This window comes from Suricata suricatta, chromosome 17 (assembly GCF_006229205.1).
Source record: "Suricata suricatta isolate VVHF042 chromosome 17, meerkat_22Aug2017_6uvM2_HiC, whole genome shotgun sequence".
Classification (NCBI taxonomy): Eukaryota; Metazoa; Chordata; class Mammalia; order Carnivora; family Herpestidae; genus Suricata; species Suricata suricatta.
In genome coordinates this window covers 9608726-9632288 of record NC_043716.1, presented here as the reverse complement: position 1 = coordinate 9632288, position 23563 = coordinate 9608726, and the positions used below count along the sequence as shown (strand labels likewise).

Sequence of the window (23563 nt, the reverse complement as noted above, 5' to 3'; positions counted from 1 at the left end):
AGGGGCTTTGGCCTCTCTTGTGTGTGTTCTGAAGCTGGAGCATTTTCTCTCTCAGTTCCACTAAAACCGTGGCTTAAGGTTCGTTTTTTGGTTTGTGGTTGCTGCTACTGCCTGTTCTGGCATCCCCTTGGCCTGCGTATGGTTTCCAGGAGAGGCGAAAAGACCCGTAAGGAAGCTGCCACCGTCTTCCTCCCGAAGGCCTCAGGTGAGTGTGAGCCAGCACGCCAGCTACACTACTGTCTTCTAATCCTCACGGACCAGACAGTAAGTGGGTAGGCATCTCATGTACTTCACTCGAGGGTTTCTGATGTTGTGTATTTACAGCCCAAACCCAACAGAGATACTTTTTATCCATAAGATTCATTTATTACTACATTTCCAATAGAGGTCCTAACAAATTTATACAGAGATGTTCACGCGGGGGCCAGGAGGAGGGTGGAGCTGGAGGGGAAGGTCATGGCTCCCCCTCAGCTGAGATTCACTGCCACCGTGAGCCCATGAGCCGCTGTCATGACTGACATAGAGGGTCATATCGGATTTGTCATAGCAAAAAAACCGAAGTTGACAACAACAGCTTTACTCTCCTTACCCAAGGGGGAAGGTGAGTAAGGCCTGGAAGACCCAGTGGAGAGTCTTCGTCCAACTGTCGGCACTGTGTCTGCGGGTGCCGGGGAGCAGGAGCCCAGCCGGAGGAAGCCCACAGGGCTGGTGTTAGATCTTCGTACCACTGCAGATCTGAAAAGAAAAAGAAAATTATTCCTTCTCTGGCAGGTTCTAGGACTCTATTTCTGTCTTCTCCCCACATCCAAGACTTCCTGACCATATGCCATGGAATAGAATTTTCTTTTTATAAGTTTATTTTGAGATAGATCGAGACAGAGAAAGTGGGACAGGGGCAGAGAGGGAGGGAGAGAGAGAGCATCCCACACAAGCTCCACACTGTCAGCACAGAGCCCGATGTGGGTCTTGAACTCATGAAACCATCAGATCATGACCTGAGCTGAAACCAAGACTCAGATGCTTAACCAAGACTGAGCTACCCAGATGCCCCAGAATTTTAAAATATATGATATAGTCACATGGAACAAACATAAAATGTATGAAATTATATTGTGTGAAGTCTCCCTCCCATCCTGTATCCTGTCTGCCTGATTCTCAGCACTTTCTCAATCCTATGCCAAAGGTTACTGTTATTTCCGGTTTCTAATAAATCCTTCCAGAAGTCCTTAATTTATATACAAGCAAACAGATTGAAAATAAAATTTTATTTTCATCTTGTTTTAACTATTTTAAATTTTTTTGGTTTGAGGTTCCCATTATACTCCTAAAAATTACTGAATATCCCAGAGTTTTTGTTCATGCAACTTACATCTATTGATATTTACTGTATGAGAAGTTAAAACTGAAAAAAAATTTTAATTAGTAATTCATTAAAAGTAACAAACTTCTTATATGAAGCATAGGATTATGAAAATTAATTATATTTTTCAAACAAAACAAATTCATGAGAAGCATGGCACTGTTTTACATTTTTTCAAATCTCTAGGGTCTGGTTCAATAGAGAACAGCTGGAGTCTCATACTTGTTTTTGCATTCAATCTTTTATGTAACACAATATATATGGGGGGAGGTACATGAGGAAAATCCAGCCTTATACAGATATATAATCAGAAAAAGGAGAAATATTTTGGTAGCCTTCTCAGATAACTTGATGATGCTCATCTTTGATACTATACCTAAACTCAGCAAATGGACATTCTTAAAGGATTAGTTGCAATGTAGAATCTGAAACTATGTCAATGAAATCTGGTACTCCATTACATTAAACTCTAATCTGTTGCAAAGTACCCTGTATGTGGACTGGATCCTTTTTTTGAGCCCAACACAGGGCTCGAACTTACAAACCACGAGATCATGCCCTGAGCCGAAGTTGGACGCTCAACCGACTGAGCCACCCAAGAGCCCCTGGACTGGATCTTTTATCTATACATGATTTTTAAACATTTGGTCATTTGAAAAATGTTGGTTGATATTCCAAATGGTGACATCATACAGTATCAAAAAGTCAGATTCATAGTACAATATCACCACAAATCTTAACAGATATGGCTGTCAAGGCATATCAGAAGCTGTCGAGATCACAGCAGTGAATCAGAGTTTTCAAAAACTCTAATTCTTGCTCAAGAGCTCACATTTCATGTCACTTATTTTCTAGGCAGTGGCAGACTCTTCGCTCCTTCTCAACTCAATGGCTGCCAGACACCCACAGCTGGATTCTTCAGTTGTTCTTTCATGAAAATATGGCGCTCCATGACAAAGGGGCTATGGGGCAACATGAAAGCTTCTCCTTGAGAGACCTCCTCCAACCTGAGCAAAAGTGCTTTGTGCCCACATGCCACTCGAGGTGGCAATTTCACAGAGAAATAATAACTTTCATGGCTTTATTAAAGACATTCCTTGGTGCTGCAGTGTGTGGTGGTTAAAATATACGAAAACTCACAGTGTGGTTGGTGCCACCACCTTGACACATTTTAAGGCACCAGCAGTTTGCACGTCATTGCTTTTGCACCATCAGTGCACGTGCCCACACAGTGAAAGAAAGCAAACAGTGTCCCAGTATCATTATGAAAACAGCTCTGACCTCGTGGACCTTTTGGAAGGGAGCAGCCATTGGAAAACCACTGCTAATTCTGTTATCACTTTGCTTTTTTCATTCTATAACATACCTTGGAAATTTTCTACCTTAACACACAGAGAGCTTCCTTCTTCTTTATATGGCAGGTGCTCTGATGAACCTCACATCAGTCACGCACCGGGGGGAACCTGGCTTACTTCTCATTGCATATGATTGTGCTACTGTAACCATCAACAACCTGTGTGTGTGTAACTTCACACACAGGCAAGGACTGTGTATCCACAGAATAAGTTAACAGAAGTTGAAGCGCTGGGTTCGAAAAATATGCCCATTAATATTCTTCACAGATAATAATAATCTGCCAAAACATTTTTTGTAAAAGCTTTCTCAGTTTACATCCTATGAATCTTCTTCCATTCCCTGAGCTTTACATTAGGTGGGCCCTTTTAATGTGTTCTCCAATTCTAGAAAACTTTCTCTTGGTTATTTCCTGGAAATTTCCTTCTTCACCATTTTACTTGTTCTTTCTGGAATGCCTACGCTAATTAATACCTGAAGTGTTTTTGTTTTTGTTTTTGTTTTTTAAGTAAATGTGGGGCTTGATATCTTGACCCTGAGATTAAGATCTGAACTGAGATTAAGAGACAGACACCTGAGGCACCTGGGTGGCTGGGTGGGTTGAGCATCTGACTTTGGCTCAGGTCATGCTCTCATGGCTCCTGAGTCTGAGCCCTGCATGGAGACCCGCATTGAGCCCTGTACCAGGCTCACCCCTGTCAGAGCCCACTTCAGATCCTCTCTCTCTGCCCTTCCCAGGCTCATGTTCGCTCTCTCTTAAAAATAAACAAACATTAAACAACACAAAACAAAACAGAGACACTTAACCAACTAAGCCACCTGGGGACCCCTGCAGAATACATTTTATTCATAGTTTCCATCTTCATTCTTTGATTCACCTATTTCAGGTACAGCCTCAACTTTGTCTTCCAACATTTATTTTTATTTGTTTCAGTTATAGTTTATGACATCCAAGAGATCTTTTTTATTTTGGTTATTTTCAAAAGCATTTTGTACTAATTTATGGATGCAGTGTCTGTCCTATTTCTAAGGGCAGAATTTTGTGTTAAGCTTTTATTTTTAAGTAATCTTTATATTCAGCGTGGGACCTGAACTTACGCCCCCGGGATCAACAGCCCTGTGCTCCACCGACTGAGTCAGCCAGGCGCCCTAGAAGGTAACAGATCTTTCAATAATAACAACACAATTTTTAGAAGACAAGGAAGGAAAAAAATAGTAGCTTACCTTGGAGAACCATGTAGATTTGTGCCAGAGCCAGCAGTAGATGTAAGATTCTGCTCTATGCGCTGATAATTCCTTATCTGAGTAGGAACCGGAATTGGTGCGGTCTCACTGTGAGGTGACACAGTAGGCTGGCACTGCCTGCAACCATAATTTATTGAAAAAGGAAAGAAATCCAAGTAAGCCTGTTTTTCTTTCATTTGACACATTGGTGATATTTAGAGAAAATTCTAGAAGAGGCTTCTATGTGAATAAAAAATGATCATCTCAAAAAATAAGGCCAAAAAAAAAATCACATTAGTCATTTAAAAGATTCTCCAGGCATTCAGATGCTTATTGAGGACTAAGAATTGTAATAAGAACTTGAAAAACATTCCTCTACAACAATAGGAAAAGTCAGCAGGTTGGCAAAACTCAGTTTCATCTGCTCGCATTCTGCTATTCATTATTATGTGAGAGAAAAAAATATTTCTAGGAAAATATGCTGGGTAAAAGAACAGGAAGTTCAAGAGCAAAGATGACTGGAATGTTTACAAAAGTTATGAATGCAGTAAGCATTCCCAAAGAACTTCTGACTTTTAAAAAGATTGTAAATAACACTGTACAACTCTCAAAGCACATTACTGATCTGAGGTCCACATGGTGAAGTGTCAGTACTGGATTTCTATAACAGCCTCTTCCCTTGATTTTCATAAATTCAGAAACAGGATATCCTTAAATGACTTTCAATTCAATTTGCAACCTGTCTTGACACATCAGGGAGAGTACTGGGCCCTAAAAGATGATTTATTTCATTCTTCTGCCCTCGTATAATTCCAAAACGCCATATGAATCTAATATTTTCTAAAATTACAATATTACAGCTATAAAGAGATTGTATACTTATCAAACAATATGATACTCTTCTGAAGTGTCACTCTAGAGCTTTTTGAACCATTAGAGCATTTCATATTTAAATAAAATCTCATCTGTAATAGAGATATTAGTTGCTTTCTCCAATATCCGTCCATCCACTCTTTCTTACTAGCAGAACTCAAATTTTACAGAAGATGGCAATTTGCTCAGTGAAATTATGACACATCCTAGACTCCTTTGCTGCCATGAGTAGTCATATATATTTCCTGGTCAATGAAACGTAAGTGGAAGTCTTCTATCCACTCTTCCTCCTTCCTCCTTCCTGGACTGTGGGTACGCCTGCTGGGCCTTCAGCAACCACCTTTGAACTGTGAAGAACAGGCCAAAAGAGCTGGAGACAACTTCCCTGAGTCACAGAAATGAGGGCAACAACTACTCATTCTGGCTTCTCGTCGGGCAAGAGAACTAAGCCTTTAGCGTTAGCCACGCGCTGCAGTCAGGGCTGTTGTTTCTGGTTTTTTGTCTATAAGCTCAGTCTATTTTTTCATTTAGGTAATTCCCATTAAGTATCATGTATTTATCCATCCAACCATCCATAATGAAGTATAGGTGACACATACATTAGTGTCAAGTGTAATGTATTGAAATACAATAATTTGTTTTTAATATCTATCTTTATGATTGTGAAGTTTACCTACAACCTGAAAATGAAACAAAACAAAACCAAAAACTTCTACTAGTGGAAACTGAACACTGAACAGGTTTACAAGACTTCTTTAACCAACTGTGGTGCCTGCAACCCAGAGCTCGCACAGGCCCTAGAGCCTCAGTTCCTCAGTAAAACAGCCATCAAGGATCAGAATGTGAATAAACAGATGTCCTCTTTCTACTGTCTCAATTCAATGAGTTAGTAAAGACTTCGTGAAGCAAGTACATCTGGGAATTTCTTTCAACATATACATTGTCAGGTTCTAATATTTTTGCACCAAAGGGAAATTAGAAGCTGAATACAATAGTGCTCTATGAAGTAAACTTACCAACTTCATACATAATTTAAAGCATCTCTCTCAGGGAATGCCAAGCATGCTCTGCCAGCATATGAGGAGATGAACAGCCAGGACAGGTGTCCTGGCAATGTGGTGTCAGACAATCTCTGGGCAGAACCTTCAAGCAGACCTGCTCAGACTACAAAGTCTTCCCCGGAGAAATCCCCAGAGCGCCAGCTCGCTGAGACCACGGCAGCCACCTTCCTGTCTAGCTTTGTATTACTATCAATAGTGAACCATTACCTGACTCCCTTAGCCCAAGAGTAAGAGAGACAAACTACGCATGCCCTGAGTCTCCAGCATGGCCCCTCCACCTCCACTAGGTAAAGCAGTGCAGAGGATTCTCTCTGTGGAAAGTCATCTTTTACCTGCCTCCTACCATGGAATACTAGAAAGACTAAGCAGGCTGCCCAAAACACAACACATTTCTACACTCCCTGGTGTGGGCATTCCTGCCACAAATCTTGGGAAGTAGGTTGCAGGAACAGCTCCCATTTGGGACATGCTGTTCTCAAAGCAGAGGGAAATAGACTGATGACAGACCAGAAGCTTTCAGAGCTATATGTAGTCCTGCTATTGCTGTTTTTCCTTCTCCTTTAAGATAAGAGAATATTGTACACAACGAAAGAGACAAAAGTACCAAAAACCCCATAAATCTATGTTATTATTAGGAACACATCAGGGCACCTGGGTGGCTCAGTCGGTTAAGCATCTGACTTTGGCTCAGGTCATGATTTCACGGCTCATGGGTGTGAGCCCTGCATTGGGCTCTCCGCTGACAGCTCAAAGCCTGAAGCCTGATTCATACTGTGTTTTCCTCTCTTTCTGCCCCCACCCCCATGCTCTGTCTCAAAAATAAACAGTAAATTGTAAAAGAACACATAAAGATGCCATTTGTGACATTAATAACATAAGTGGGGGGTGGGGGTAGTGTACTCCCATACTCTCCATTAGGAGTAGAGTTTTTGCAGGCAATTGAAGTTATCAGTTAAATGAGAGTGTTGTAGCTGTTAGGATATTTCATGTGGTCCCAAGAGTCATCACAAAGAATATATCTACAGAATACACACAATAGGAAATAAGAACTGAAGCATGTCACTACACCAAGATCAACAAAACACAAAGAAAGAGAGCAAGAGAGGAAATGAGGGACCAAAAAGTCACAAGACATACATAAAAGTAACAAAATGACAGTAATCTGTCTTCCCTCTTTAGGCCAAAGGTGAAAGGACATTCCATGCAGATGTCAACCGAAGACGGCAGGAGCCGCTATATGGAAACCAAACCACAGACTTCCAGTCAAACACTGTTACAAGGGGCAACAAAGGACATAATGTGTAATGATTAAAGGATCACTGAACCAGGAAAATAGAACAATTATAAATATTTATGCACCAAACATCAGCTCTCCATCAGTAGATGAAGCAAATACTTATGAAATTGAAGGGAGAACTAGATAATTCCCCAATAATATCTGAACAGTTCAATACCCCTACTTTCAATAATGGATAGAATAACCAGACTTAAATTTTTTTTTATGTTTTTTATTTATTTTTGAGAGACAGAGACAGCGTGAGCAGGGGAGGGTCAAAGAGAAAGGGAGACACAAAATCTGAAGCAGGCTCCAGGCTCCGAGCTAGCTGTCAGCACAGAGCCCGATGCGGGGCTCGAACCCACGAACTGTGAGATCATGACCTGAGCCGAAGCCAGCGCTTAACTAACTGAGACACCCAGGCGGCCCAGCAAAACCAGATGTAAGATCAATAAAGAAGCAGGGCATGAACAACACTCTAGACCAGATGGATCTTGTAGACAGACACTGAGCACTCCTCCCACCAACAGAAGGACTGACGTTCTTCTCAAGTGCACATGAAACGCTCTCCAGGACACACCACATGTTAGGTCACAAAACAAATCTTAAGAAACTGTAAAAGACTGAACATACAAAGTATCTTTTCCAGCACCATGGATAGAAACTAGAAATCAACAGCAGAAAGAAAACTACAAAATCCGCAAATACATAGAAACTAAACCACACACTCCCAGAGAATAAATCACGAAATAAATCAGAAATTAACTTGAAAACAACAAAACTGTAAACACAACATACCTAAACTTATGGAATATACTCAAAGCAGTGTGAAGATAGATGTTTATGGCTGCAAATGCTCACATTAAAAAAAATCCAATCAAAAGCTTAACTTTACTCCTCATAAAACATACAAACTACGGGGTACCTGGGTGGCTCAGTTGGTTTAAATGTCCGACTTTAGCTCAGGTCATGAAATCATGGTCTGTGGGTTCAAGCCTCGCATCGGGCTCTGTGCTAACAGCTCGAAGCCTGGAGCCTGCTTCAGATTCTGTGTCTCCCTCTCTCTCTGCCCCTCCCCTGCTCATACTCTCTCTCTCTCCCTCTCTCTCTCAAAAATAAATAAACACTAAAAAAAAAAAGTGCAAACTAAACTGAAAGCTAACAAAAGGATATAATAAAGCTTAGAGCAGAGATAACCAAAATCGAGAAAATAGGAAAAAAATCAAACAAGACTTGGCATTTTTAAAAGATTAACAAAATTGACACTTAGCTAGGTTAACTAAGAAAAGACTCAAATCAGAAGTGAAAGAAGGAGCATGACAATTAACGCCACAGAAATAAAAAGGATTATAAAGAGAGAACTATGAACAAGTACTTGCCAACAAACTGGATAACCTGAAGAAATGGATAAATTTCTACACACACACAGGCTACTAAGACTGGATGATAAAGACGAAAAATCTGAACAGACCTATAACTAAAGAGACTGGGTCAGTAATCAAAAGCCTTCCAACAACAAAAAGAGCCCAAGACTTTCACTGGTGAATTCTATCAAACATTTAAAGAGTTAACATCGGGGGTGCCTGGGTGGCTCGGCCGGTTAAATGTCGGACATTGGCTCAGGTCACGATCTCATAGTTCATTAGTTTCAGCCCCTGATTGGGCTCTGTGCCGACAGCTCAGAGCCTGGAGCCTGCTTTGGATTCTGTCTCCCTCTCTCTTTCTGCCCCTCACCCACTTCCACACAGTGTCTGTCTTTCTCAAAAATTAAATAAAATTTAAAAATTAAAATTAAATTAAAGAATAAAATAAGATAAAATAAAAACATCAACACTTCTCAAACTCTTCCAGAATATTAAGGAGGAGGAAAACACTCCCAGACGCATTCCATGAGCTCAGCATTACCTTAATACCAAACCACATATATATACTACAAAAACAAAATCAAAACAAAAATCTGTAACAATTAGCAAACCAAATTCAACAACACATTAAAAGGATCATATACCATGACCAAACGTGATTTATAACACCTACATCAATGAAATGAAGGACAAAAACCACTGGACCATGTCAAGCTATGCAGAAGAAGCATTTGACAAAATCCCAACATCCTTTCATGATAAAATGTATTCCACAGGGTGCCTGGGTGGCTTAGTTGGTTATCTGACTCTTTCAGCTAAGATTTTGATCACAGGATTGTAAGATTGAACCCCTTGGGCTCCACGCTAAGTGTGGAGACTGCGTAAGATTCTTTCTCCCTCCCTCTACTCCTCTACCCAGTTTCTGTGCTCTCTCTCTCTAAATAAAAACAATTTTTTAAAAAAGCATTCAACAAACTAGGAATTGAAAAAATTACCTCAACATAATAAACACCTTATGCAAAAAGCCCATGACTAACATCATACTCAATGGTTAAAGACCAAAAGCCTTTTCTCTATGATCAGGAACAAGACAAAGATGCCTGCCCTAACCACTTGTAGTCAACACAGAACTCCTAGCCAAAGCAATCAGGCACAAAAAAGAAAGAAATATAAGGCATCCAAATTTGAAAAGTAAAATTATTTTTGTTCATGGAAACATGATCTTAAATGCAGAATATCCTAAAGATTTCACACACAAAAAGCCTTTAGAACTAATACTTTCAGCAGGGCACCTGGGTGGCTCAGTCGGTTGAGCATCTGACTCTTAATTTTGGCTAAGATCATGATCCCAGGATTGTGGGATCAAGCTCCATGTTGGACTCTGCACTAAGTGTGGAGCTGGCTTAAGGAGCTCTCTCTCTTCCCCCTCTGCCCCCTCCCCGGCATGCTCTCTCTAAAATAAAATAACCAGAACTAATGCATTCAGCAACTGCAGGACATGAAATCAAAACACAGATCTCAATCAGAAGCATTTCCATGCACTAACAAAAACAATCCAAAAAGGAAATTAAGAAAACAATGCCATTTTCAACAGTATCAAAAAGAATTAAACATGTAGAAATAAATTTAAACAAGGAGGTGAAAAGACTTGAAAACTACAAAGTGTTGCTGAAAGAAATTTAAAAAGACATCCCATCCTTATTGACTAGAAGATTTAATACTGTTAAGATGTCAATACCACCCAAAGTCATCTGTATAGACCAATGCCATCCCTACCAAAATCTCAACGGCATTTTTTGCAGAAAATAGAAAAATCTATCCTGAAATTCACATGTAATCTGCACGGACCCTTTAACAGTCAAAACAATTTATAGAAAAGAAAAACAAAATCAGAGGTCTTATAAACTTCCTAATTTCAAAACATATTTCAGGGGCGCCTGGGTGGCTCAGCTGGTTGAGTGTATGACTTTGGTTCAGGTCATGATCTCAAGGTTCATGAGTTCGAGCCCCATGTCAGGCTCTGTGCTGACAGCTCAGAGCCTGGAGCCTGCTTCCGATTCTGTTTCTCCCTCTCTCTCTTCCCCTCCCCTGCTCAGGCTCTGTCTCTCTCTCACAAAAATAAACATTAAAAAATATATATATTTCAGGGCACCTGGATGGCTCAGTTGGTTAAGCATCCGACCTCTGATCAGGTCACAATCTCACAGTTTGTGGGTTTGAGCCCTGCGTCCGGCTCTGTGCTGACAGCTCAGAGCCTGGAGCCTGCTTCAAATTCTGTGTCTCCCTCTCTCTCTGCCCTTCTCCTGCTCGCACGGTTTCTCTTTCACTCTCTCTCAAAAACAGACATTTAAAAAAATATTTCAAATCTACAGTAATCAAAACAATGTGTTTGGCATAACGACAGACATACAGACCAACAGAATGGAATAGACAGTCCAGAAACAAACCCTTGCTTAAATGGACAAATGATCTTTAATAAGGATATCAACACTACTCAGTGGGGAAAGGACAATGTCTTCAGCAAATTGTTCTGTGAAAACTAGATACCCACACGCAAAGAAATGCAGTTGGACCCTTACCTTATACAATATACAAAACTTAACTCAAAGTGGATAAAAGATCTAAATATAAGACCCAAAACTATATAACTCCTAAAGGGAAACAGAGGAGAAAAGTTTCATGACATTGGATTAGGCAATGATTTCTTGAATAGGACACCAAAAACATAGACAAAAAAAATCCAAAAAATAGACAAATGAGACTACATAAAATTCTGAAACTTCTATGCTCAAAGGACTGGAAAGATAATCTTTGAATGGGAGAAAACATCCATAAATCATATATCTGATAAAGGGTTAATATCTAAAATATATATAAACTCCTACAACTCAACAACCAATGATATACAAATGGCCAACAAGTATATGAAAAGACACTCAAAACCACTAATCACTGACAGAATTGCAAATCAAAACCACAATGAGTTCTCACACCTCACACCCAAAAAAGGAAATACCAAGTGCTCCTGAAGATGCAGAGAAACCAGAACCCTGGTACACTGTTGGTAGGAATGCAAAATGGTACTAAGGAAAACTCAAAACCTTACGAGTCGAAGTACCATATGATCCAGCACTCCCACTGTTGGGTATGTATCGAACATAACTGTAAGCAAGGTCTCAAACAGATATCTGCACATTCACATTTATAGCAGAAGGATCACAATAGCCAAGAGGTAGAAGAAATCCAATTGTCCATTGAAAGAAGAATGGATAAACAAAACATGTTATATGTGTAGAATGGAAGATAATTCGGCCTTAAAAAGAAAATTTTGACACATGCTACAACATGGATGAGCCTTGAAGATATTATGATATTGAACTAAGTCAGTCACAAAAAGACACATATTGTATATTCTACTTTTTTGAGGTAACTAAAGTAGTCACATTCATAGAAACAGAAAGTAGAATGGGGGTTACCAGTGCCTAGGGAGGGGAGAAATGGGCAAGGCTATTACATAATGAGTACTGAGTTTTAGTTTTGCAAGATGCAAACGTTCTGAAGACCAGCACAACACTGTGAATATACTTAACACTACTAAATCATAAGCTTAAATATGGCCAAAACAACAGACTTCATGTGTCTTGCCACAATTTAAACTTTCTTTAGAAAAACGACACATTGTGAAACAAAATAAATTTTAAGAATCAAGAACATAGTCAAAGTTCCCTAACTTTCCTCACAAAAATCAAAATATGAGCAATCTTTTCGTTTAATATATACAAACATACCCTCCACACACCAAGAACTCATTCGAAGCGCGTCTGCCAGCAGTTCCCATTGGCATGTCATCTAAAGGAGAGAGAGAAAAACACCATCAGTTCTGCTCTGCCATCTGCTTTCAAGATGTAAACTGTTCCAACATGATTATTAGGAAAAATCTGAGCACAACACAAACTGGCTACTTGCTTATGTTGCAGTTTCCTCCGTGAGTAAAAGCAGGTAAAAACCGGGAGTGGAGACATGCACGCAGCTGAATTCACAGGCTGCAACTCTTCATTGCCCGTGGCTAGAAACAATCAGGTCTTTTTGAGGTACAGTGTCATATTTCTTTCAGTGTTATGTATTTCTTCACCATTTAACATGCACAAGAAACCTGTGATAACATTTTAATCATGTGTTTTTTAATATGTCACTCACCAATGTTTGGAGTGTTGTGTCCCTAATTCCAATTTGCCCATAAACTCTGGTTTTATTGAGCAATTTTTTCGGAGTGTGGTAATTTTCAGAACATGCATGGCGCATTCTAGCACAACTGACTGTTAACAACGTCTAGTTCCCTCCAGCGCTGGAGCGCCCCATCCTCCTGTCCTGAAGGGGCTGCGGAGCAAAGTGGGAAGGCTGGGGCCTCTCAGACACAGTAGCATATGCCACAGGCCATCTTCACCTACTCCTACGTCATCTATCTGTGGGAACAGAGCTGAGCTCAGAACACAGGGGCCCCTAATTCCTTGTCACTGGTATGTCCACTGTATCACTTCGTGTGATTCTAACTGGCTGTAAACGCGAGGTGCCTGAGTGGCTCGGCAGGTTAAACATCCAACTCTTGATTTCAGCTCAGGTCATGATCTCACGGTTCATGAGTTCAAGCCCTGAGTAAGGCTCTGCACGGACAGTGAGGAGCCTGCTTGAAATTCTCTCACTTTCCTCCTCTCTCTCCCCCTCTTCTACTCAGACACACTCTCTCAAAAAAAACAAACAAACTTTAAATACATAAATAAATGACTGTAAAGGTATAACTAATGTGTTGATATGATAAAGCAAAAATACAATTTTAAAAAAATAAACTGCTAACCTACACTCAAAAGGGAGAAAATGAACACAAATATCTCTTGAATGGCCCTAAATAAGAATTGAGAGGGGCGCCTGGGTGGCTCAGTCGGTTAAGCGTCTGGCTTCGGCTCAGGTCAGATCTCACGGTTCGTGGGTTCGAGCCCCGTGTTGGGCTCTGTGCTGACAGCTAGCTCAGAGCCTGGAGCCTGTTTCAGATTCTGTATCTCCCTCTCTCTCTCTCTGACCCTCCCCTGCTCCAGCTGTCTCTCTCTGTCTCTCAAAAATAAATAAAAAGCATAAAAAAAAAAGAATTGAGAAATGTGTTTATTTTAGCATATCTCAAGTCCCTGCTCTCTTGAAGCTTACATTCTAGTAGTGAAAGAAGGTAATAGTGTCATGCATGGTAAGAAATATAAAGGAAAATAAATCAGGGTAAGAGAATAAAGAGAACTGAGGAAGGAAGGTATCTATTTTAATGAAAATAGCTGTCGATATGGGAACAGTGCAGAGGGTAGGTATAGAGGCTACATTTCACTAAGTGTAGTTCATTTTGCAGCTTTAAGTTTGGAACCATACATAATTATGAAATAAAAGAAAAAGAAAAAACCCCTAGAAATCAAAAGTAAGCCACAATAATGTTTTATCCTTCATAACCACATATCCATGTAAATTGTATTATCACCAGAAGAGAATTCTTTCAAGTTACTTCAAAGCTCAGTAATTTGATTGGACATCCCTAATGGGATTACCCTAAGGACAAAAAGACCCACAGAGTTTTTGTTTTGTTTTGTTTTTTAAGTAGTCTTCATGCCCAAGTATGGGGCTTGAACTCATGATCCTGAGATCAAGAGTCATATGCTATACTGATTGAGCCAACCAGGCACCTCCCATTAAAATATTTTAGTAATTATATTGTTATTTTGATACCATTTGAGGGAGGGAGAGAACAGAGCCTAAACTCACAAGGGCAGAAAGGAAAGTCAATAGCCGCAAAAACTCAGAAGCTATAAAGTTGATATAAGCATGATGGGACTGAGGAGGCCTAAGAAGACAGAATCCTTGGCCAGAAGGCTCCCCCACAGCGTGTCAGGGCGTGTTCTCTGGGAGATGCGAGTGGCCTTCCAAGAAGGAAGCATTCCAAGGCAAGGACACCACGGTGTCACCTGTCCTTCAGACCCAGCACTTACAAAGCTTTCAAATAATGTGCTGATTTTCCATTCTTAATTATGAGCACACAACCACCAAACACCCAAGGAAGGAATCCAGTCTGAAAACCAGACTCCCAAACAACCTGGGGGAGATTAAAAAGAAAAATATTTTCCAGAGAAAAGTTAAAAGATGTACATAATTGTCTTCACAGAAAACAAAATATTGCACCCTGAAATAAGAACAATTCTCAAAGGGAAGAGGGAAGCTTCTGAAAAATAAAATGAGAAACATACATGAAAAACTCAGTGAAAGAACACATCAAGGAAATTTCCCCTAATATTAGAGCAGTAAGTGTTATAGGTTAGCAAACCTGAGTAAAATGGAAAATCATTAACCGGCTGTTTTGGCTTCTGTAAGTTGCTTTGCGAATGCATCTCCCCATTCACCGTTCTAACTGCAGGGTAACTGTTGAAACATTGACATAAAAGCCTATTGGCTCCCTGTTAGTTATCAGAAGATGCTTCCGCGTGCTTGCTAAGCGCAGCCCCACCCTTTTTCCTAAGACCTGGCAAAGACAGAGTTAACCAATGAGAAATTGTCCCCTTCTCGCGACATCTTAGATGTATAACTATGATGGGTCATTTTAAAGGGACAAAGAGCCTTGGAGTGGTGGGTTCCTGCCAAAGATGGCGTTTGTGTATTGCAAGGTAACTGGCTCCCATGGAATGCTATGGCTTGTAACTGGTTAACTCAGTAATGATGTACTCTGTCCATATAATCTCACTGCCATTCTCTGCTGCCTAACACCAAGGACATCAGGTTTGGCCCAGCCTGAAATAAAATCATGCCTCGCTTCTATTTGGCATTGGTGGTCTTTTTGTAACTACCTCGCAACAATAAGAGAAAAAAATGTAAAATCCAACAAAAGAGATAAGAAAATCAGAGCAGTGTACTGTTATTTGTCTTATATTATTACTTTAAAAAATTTTTTAGTGTTTTATTTATTATTGAGACAAACAGTGCATGAGTGGGGGAGGGGCAGAGAGAGAGGGAGACACAAAATCCAAAGCAGGCTCCAGGCTCCAAGCTGTCAGCACAGAGCCTGATGTGGGGCTCGAACCCACAAACCATGAGCTCATGACCTGAGCTGAAGTCAGCCACTCAACTGAGCCACCCAGGTGTCCCTTATTACTTTTTAATTGTACAGATGTTTTAAAGATCTTATATGAGGACTTCTGGTTCCTGTGTCACATGTGAGAAGCCTGGAAGTTGCCATTCCATCCAAACAACAAGTAAAGAGTTGAACAGACTGAAAAATCAACAGTTCTTCTTGGATCCAAAAGAGAGAAGACGACGAGGGGCAAACTGATGTCCTAGGACTGGAGAGACAGGCAAACATAGGGACTTGTGGAGTATCCGAGAAGAGACTGACCAGCAGAATGCCGGAGGGATCAAACCTGGTAGAAAAACATGAACTGTGACTGCCAATTTGCTAGAGGATCACTAATGAACAACTCTCAGAGCTAAAAACTCCAGGAGGACCTAGTCATAGGCTCGCGGTATTGCCAGATTTACCTCCAGGAACTCAGTCAGAAACCATGTTTAAATAGGTCTGAGCATTCTGTTCTTAACAAGGCCTGCCCTCAAGGGAAACCACTTAATCAGAGCCTCACTGACCTGGGGGTAGCAAAAGGCCCAACTCCAGTCCCCTACAGCCATCCTGTCCCACCTAAGGCAGGAGAAAGAAACTGGGAAACACTTGTGCCCACATACCAGAGACCTAGACTCACTAAAAGACTGAGACCTAATCACCGGGCTACAGAACATTCTCCTCCTCTGACAGGCCTACTGCTTACCTACTCCCCTCCTGCTTACTTAAAGGCCTACTCACAGCAGTTCCTTTTACCCAGTACATCCTGTATGCCTATCAAGAACTAGTCACAAGGCATAACAAAAGGCAAAAAACACAGTTTGAAGAGACAGAGCAAGCATCAGAACCAGATTTTGCAGGGACGTGAGAATTATCAGGCTAGAGAGGAACCTGGGTGGCTCAGTCGGTTAAGTGTCTGAGACTTGATTTGGGCTCAGGTCAAAATCTCACAGTTGGTAGGATCGAGCTCTACATCAGGCTCTGCATTGATGGCATGAAGCCTGCTTGGGATTCTCTCTCTCCCTTTTTCCCTGACCTTTCCCCCCCCACACACACTTTCTCTCTCTCTCAAAATAAATAAACATTTTTAAATATCTTAAAAGAACCATCAGACTAGAAATTTAAAACTATGACTAATGTGCTCAGTGCCCTAATGGAAAAGGTAGACAGCATGCAAAAACAGATAGAACTACACATAGGCATATCATTTTCAAATTACAGAAAATCAAAAGTAAAGAAAAAAGAATTATTTTTCTTTTTTGAGACAAGAATTTCTTTTTCTTTTTGTGATAAGAATCACACTGACTTCTCAGTAATCGTGCAAGCAAGAAGAGAGTGAAGTGACATAAAGTACTGAGAGAAGTAAGCCACCAACTTAGGATTCTGTGCCCTACAAAATTATTCCTCAAAAGTGAAGGAAAAGGGTACCTGAGTGGCTCAGTCGGCTGGGTGTTCCACTCTTGATTCTGGCTCAGGTCATGATCTCACAGCTGTGGGATCAAGCCACAGACTCTGTGCTGTCAGCATGGAGCCTACTTGAAATTCTCTCTCTGCACCTCCCGGCTCATGCTTGCTCTTTCTCTCTCTCTCTCCCTCTCTCTCAAAATAAATAAATTTTTAAAAAGTGAAAGAAAAATACTTTCTCAAATAAAAATTGAAGGGATTTGCTGAGAAAATAATAGCAATGTTATATTCAGTTATGCATGCTTAAGTCTATGTCTTACATATATGTGTGTGTGCTTACGTATGCTTATACTTAACTGGAATGAATGAGAGCAATGATACAAGGGATGGCAGGAAGGAATTCGGACTTTTTTTATTATAAGGTACTTCACATTACCCACCAAGTGATAGTTTATTTGAAAGTGGACCTGGATTAGTTATAAATGTATATTACAAACTCCAGGGCAACCACTAAAGAAAAGTAAAAAGTATAACTGATATGCTAAGGAAAGAAAAATAGAGTAATAAATGTTCATTAAAACCACAAAAGGCAGAAAGAGTGGAAGACACAGATAGGAAGAACGAGGATGATGAACAGAAAACAGTTAACAAATACGTTAGACATTAATCTAACTATATCGATGACCCTTTTAATGTCAATGGTCTAAATATACCAATTCAAAGACAGATTGCAGACTGGACTAAAACACACAACCCAACTACAGGTTGTCTATAAGATACTCACTTTAAATATAAACACACATAGATTTAAAAAGTAGAGGGAGAGAAAAAAATAGATCGTGCTAACATCAATCAAAAGAAAGCAGGAATATCTTTAATTTCCAACACAGCAGAATTCAAAGTAAGAAAAGTTATCAGGAATTAAAAAGTTGCATTGTACAGTGATACATTTATATTTACATAAATATAGATGCTCGAAGAAGACATAACAATTCGTACTTAACAGGTATGCATGTCCCTAACAAATTGGTCAAAGAAGAAACCTCAAGAGAAAGTTTTAAATATTTTGAACTAAATGAATTTGAAAACACAACAATCAATAAGCTTCTAGGATAACTAAGGAAAAAAAAGAGAGGATACAAATTACTAATATCACTGGTAAAAGAAGGGACACCACTAAAGATCCCACTGAAATTAAAAGGATAATCCAGGGATATTATGCACAACTCTATATCCACAAACTTGAGAGCCTAGATGAAATGGACCAATTTCATTGGTCCTATTCTATTAAAGAAATTGAGTCAATATTAATAATCTTCCAAAACGGAAAGCACCAGGCCCACATGAGTTCTCCAGAGAATTCTACCAAACATTTAAGGAAGAAATTATACCAAATCTCTATCTTCAATCTCTTTCAGAGGATAGAAGCAGAGAGAATATTTCCTAATTCATTCTATAAAGGCCATCATTACCTAGAAAAAGACATTAAGACAAAACTGCAGACCAATCATTTCTCATGAACCACAGATGCAAAATCTCCAACAAAATATTAGCAAATTGAATCAAAAAATGTATAAAAAGAATTATATACCATAACCAAATAGGATTTATCCCAGGTATGCAAGGCTGGCTCAACATTCTAAAATTAATGTAATCTATCACATTAATAGACTAAAAAGGAAAATCACAGAAAAAGCATTTGACAAAATCCAATAACCATTGTGATAAAAACTCTTAGGAAACTAGGAATGGAGGAGAACTGTCTCAACTTGATAAAAAAAAAAATATCTACAGGGGCGCCTGGGTGGCTCAGTCTGTTAAGCCTCCGACTTCGGCTCAGGTCAGATCTCACGTTCGTGGGTTCGAGCCCCGCGTCAGGCTCTGTGCTGACTGCTAGCTCAGAGCCTGGAGCCTGCTTCCAGTTCTGTGTCTCCTTCTCTCTCTGCCTCTCCCCCTCTCATGCTCTGTCTCTCTCTGTATCAAAAATAAATAAAACATTAAAAAAATATATCTACAAAAAAAATAAATATATATATATCTACAAAAAGCTACTGCTAACTTCATACTAAATGGTGAGAAACTCCAAGCTTTCCTGCTAAGATCAGGTAAAAAGGTAAGGACGTCCTTTTTCTTTCTTTTCTTTTTTTCCCCCACCTATTTTTTGTGGCCTGGGTTATTACCGTTTCATATAATCTGTGAAAGATATCCTCTTTTACCACTCCTTTTCAACACTGCACTGGAAGTCCTTGCAAATGCAATAAGTCAAGAAAAGGAAATGAAAGGTATAAACCATGGGAAGGTAGACATAAAACTATTCCTTGCAGATGACATGATTATTTATGTAAAAAAAAACCTCAAAAAATTAACAAGAAAAAGGAAAAAGAAAAAAAACACAAAAAATCTCCTGGAACTAGTAAGTAATTAAAGCAAGGTTGCAGTATACAAGGTTAATATTAAAAAAGTAAGTTGTTTTCCCCTACCTCAATAATAAATAACTAAAATCTGAAATTGAAAGCATACCACTATTTACACTGGCCCACCCCCAAAAATGAAATATTCAGGTATAAATCTAACAAAACACATACTAGATCTGTAAGAGGAAAACTACAAAATTCTGATGAATGAAACCAAAGAAGAACTAAATAAATGGAGAGGTATTATATATTCTTGGACAGGAAGACTTAATATTGCCAACATGCCGGTTCTTCCCATTTCATCTACAGATTCAATACAATCCCAGTCAAAATCCCGGCAAGTTATTTTGTGGATATTGACAAACTAATTCTAAAGTTTAAATGAAAAAGACAAAAGACTCATAACAGCCAACACAACACTGAAAGAGAAGAACAAAGTTGGAGAACTGACACTTCAAGACTTACTATAAAGCTACAGTAACCAAAGACACTGTTGTATTGGCAAAAGAACAGACAAACAAATCAATGGAACAGAATAAGGAGATCAGAAATAGACCCCATAGATATAGTCAACTGGTCTCTGACAGAAAAGCAAAGACAACAGAGTGGAGCGAAGAGTCTTCAAAAAATGGTGTTAGAACAATCAGACATCCACAGACCAAAAAGAGAATCTAGATACAGACCTTCCATCTTTCAAAAAAATTAACTCAAAATGGGCCACAGACCTAAATGTAAAACAAAAAGCTACAAATATTGTAGAAGATGACATAGGAGAAGACCTAGAGGACCTTGGGTGTCATGATACCAACACTGAACACAATCCATGAAAGAAACCGATTTAAATGATTTAATCATTACACTTAATGATTACATTTAACTTATTAAAACTGAAAACAACCGCTCTGCGAAGACAATATCAAGAGAAAGGAAAATAAGCCACACACTGGGCACAAACATTTACAAAAGACACATCTGATAAAGGACTCTTATCCCAAATACACAAAAAGCTCTTAAAGCTCAACAAAAATGGGAATGCAGTCCGGTGCAGCCACTCTGGAAAACAGTATGTTCCTCCAAAAATCAAAACCGGAACTACCCTACAAAAGCCAGCACTAGCACTACTAGGTGTTTATCCAAGGGATTCAGATGTGCTGTTTCAAAAGGGCACCTGCACCCCACTGTTTACAGCAGTGCTATCAACAATGGCTGAAGTAGAGAAAGAGCCCAAGTGTCCACTGACAGATGAATAGATAAAGAAAATGTGGTGCGTATACACAGTGGAGTATCACTCAGCAATCAAAAAGAATGAAATCTGGCCATTTGCAACTACGCTGCAAGAAGCGCTGTAAGTACGTCAGAAAGATGAAGACCAAGAAATGACCCCTGAGATCTGAAGGCACGAAGACCTTAACAAGCAGTTTTGAAAGAAAGTTTTTCAAATACACAAGCACAAAAAACAAAGGTAACTAGAATAAAATAAAAGATATGAAGGTCCTTTACGTAGGTAAATATAAATACGCATCAAAACACATTAAGGAGAAATGTATACTCTTGATTTGACAATTTAGTACAGAAAAAGATCATTAACTGCCCCTCAACAGGTTTTACAAAATCAACACAATTCCCATCAAAATCCGCAAATGTTTTTTGTAGGATTTGTCAAGCCAAAATTAAACTATGTGGGCATAAAGGGGGCCAAGAATAGTAGAGGTGATTCCAAAGAATGCTAGAATGCTCTCTACCATCACCCCTCTCCACAATCAATCTGTCTCTCTCTCTCACGAATTGAAAAATGATTAAAATATAGACAAATAGGCCAATGGGATAGAAAACCTTAAAAAAGAAAACCTCAGTCCTTTATATAAACCTGGTTATGACAAATCTGGAATTGCCTATCAGTAAAGAAAGCAAAGAATATTCAATAATAGGATCCCTACCTTATTCCATCCACAAAACTGAATTCCAGGTAAAGGTAAAGACTTTTCTTTAGAAGATACCATTATACCATTTGGGGCAGCACGGCAGAGGCCTACAACTGCCTACAGATTGTGTGAACCAATATTTTGCAGATTTGAGGTTGAAAATTTCTAGAGTATCCATGTGGAAGGAACTCTGATCCAAAGATATAATACGTTTTGAATAGTGAAAAGACAGAAGTAATCCAGGTAACCATCAACACAGAAATGGATAAACTGTGGTTTAGTTGTATCTAAGACTCAGATATTAAAATGAACTAGACACACACCTAGATATATATCTAGATTCATAGCAAAACTGTGCATAAAAAAACTAACTAGAAAAGTTTTTCATACCATTTACTTAAAACTGTATCAACACAAGAATACTGTATGTTATTTATAGATTCTGGCATATGTAGAAGTATAAAAAAAAAATCTACAGAAAGATTTACCTCTGGCAAGAGCAGAATGACGAAAAGGACTTTAGCTGCACCTACAGCATTTGATATCTTTAAAAAAAGCATCTAAAACAACACGGTGAAATGTTGACATAAATAAAATTAGCATGGTGGTGATCTGAGTATCTGCTATATTACTTCCCGTTTGAAATATTTCATAATGCTTTTTACTTACTTGTTAAAAATAAAATAAAATAAAGCCACCGATGTATAGTGGATAATTTTTAAAGGTAACTCTGAAGTGGGAGAGCACGGACCGTAAACTGCCGTCTACCCCCACCATGGTGTCCGTAAAACAAATGCTCGAGTGCGCTCGCGCCAGAGGCCTTCACGGCAGCTCCGAGGTGCTGAACGCGGCAGCGTTAAATCGGTATTTGATGAACAACTCGGTGGACCTCTGGCTACGAACTCCTCCAACCATCTGCGCCTGCACACAGTCACCCTGAGACTATTTAAATGTCAAAGTAATCAAATCTCTCATTTTTCTTATCCAGCTCCTTCATAAGCAAACCTTAGTTGCTTTCTTCAAAGGTTTTGTCTAATTCTCTCTTTTGTAGGTTTTCTGGTGTCCTTCATCATCCCATAGAGCCCTGCCTATATTTAGCCAACTTGGATTCTGCTTCCTTTATAAAAATTCTCCCTATACATTTACACAACTCACTGCCGACCTTGTGCCAGGACCTTCTGAAGGGCATCCAGAGTGATTTTAAACTCCCTGGATTCGGGGCACCTGGGGCGGCTCAGTCGGTTAAGTGTCCGGCTTCGGCTTAGGTCATGATCTCACAGTTCGTGGGTTCGAGCCCCGCGTCGGGCTCTGTGCTGACAGCTCAGAGCCTGGAGCCTGCTTCAGATTCTGTGTCTCCCTCTCTCTCTGACCCTCCCCTGTTCGCGCTGTCTCTCTCTGTCAAAAATTTAAAAATAAATAAATAAATAAATAAAAATAAACTCCCTAGATTTCTTCAGTTGTTTTGCAAAAGAGGTATTCCTTTAATTCCTTTCCTTAAATTTGATTTCTCTTGCTCTGCTGGCTTTTCTATTTCTATTTCTACCATCTCCTGTAAACTTTTCATCTACCTTTAGAATCCAAAGTTACTGTTTTATGGAAGATGACTGACTTTAGATAGGCTGCTACATACCTCTGGGCACTCAAACCACTAAATAAAGTGACCGTTTGAAAAGGCGCCCTCCACAAGAGAGTGTGATATAAAGGTTAAAAATAAATGCTAGTCTAGCAAAGTAAGAAATATATAGTGTGTACAAGTAGAAAAGATTCTCACATGAGTGGTCTGACGAGATGCTGTGTGGCACCAAAACAAAGTCATCCGTGTCGCAAGAAGAGGTCTTGCTACTAGTACTGGCAGAGTCTTTGGACACTTGCAGGTAGTTGGGAGGACCCAAGGGTGGGGAAGACAAGTTTTCTTCCTGAATGTGCTGCATATCTGGAAGGGACTAAAATTAACAACAGAACATTAAAACTGGCCTAATAATAAAATGCACGTCAGAAAAGCCAAAAGACTAAGGAACACTGTCTTCATAAAAGTGGGCATGAAGTTCAACTCCATTTTAAAATTTCAAAAAGATCTCTTTGGAAAAGCTTTCCCTTAGAAAAGCACAGTTTAAAGTGTCTTTGTAGAAAGACTTCTAAGATGTTCTCGAGAAGTGACACTTAAAAATATCACACCACTTGTC

General features: G+C 39.5%; 1 protein-coding gene across 1 annotated transcript in view; it reads right to left on the bottom strand.

Annotated features, from left to right (window-relative positions):
- Positions 1-23563, bottom strand: part of ULK2 (unc-51 like autophagy activating kinase 2) — an 80148-nt gene that overhangs the window by 22063 nt on the left and 34522 nt on the right. The window contains exons 12-15 of the mRNA XM_029929243.1: positions 23152-23323; positions 12300-12360; positions 3938-4075; positions 590-735 (exon numbers count right to left, since the gene is read on the bottom strand). Of these exons, the coding sequence (XP_029785103.1) occupies positions 590-735; positions 3938-4075; positions 12300-12360; positions 23152-23323 (517 nt within the window). The remainder of the gene's footprint in view (positions 1-589; positions 736-3937; positions 4076-12299; positions 12361-23151; positions 23324-23563) is intronic.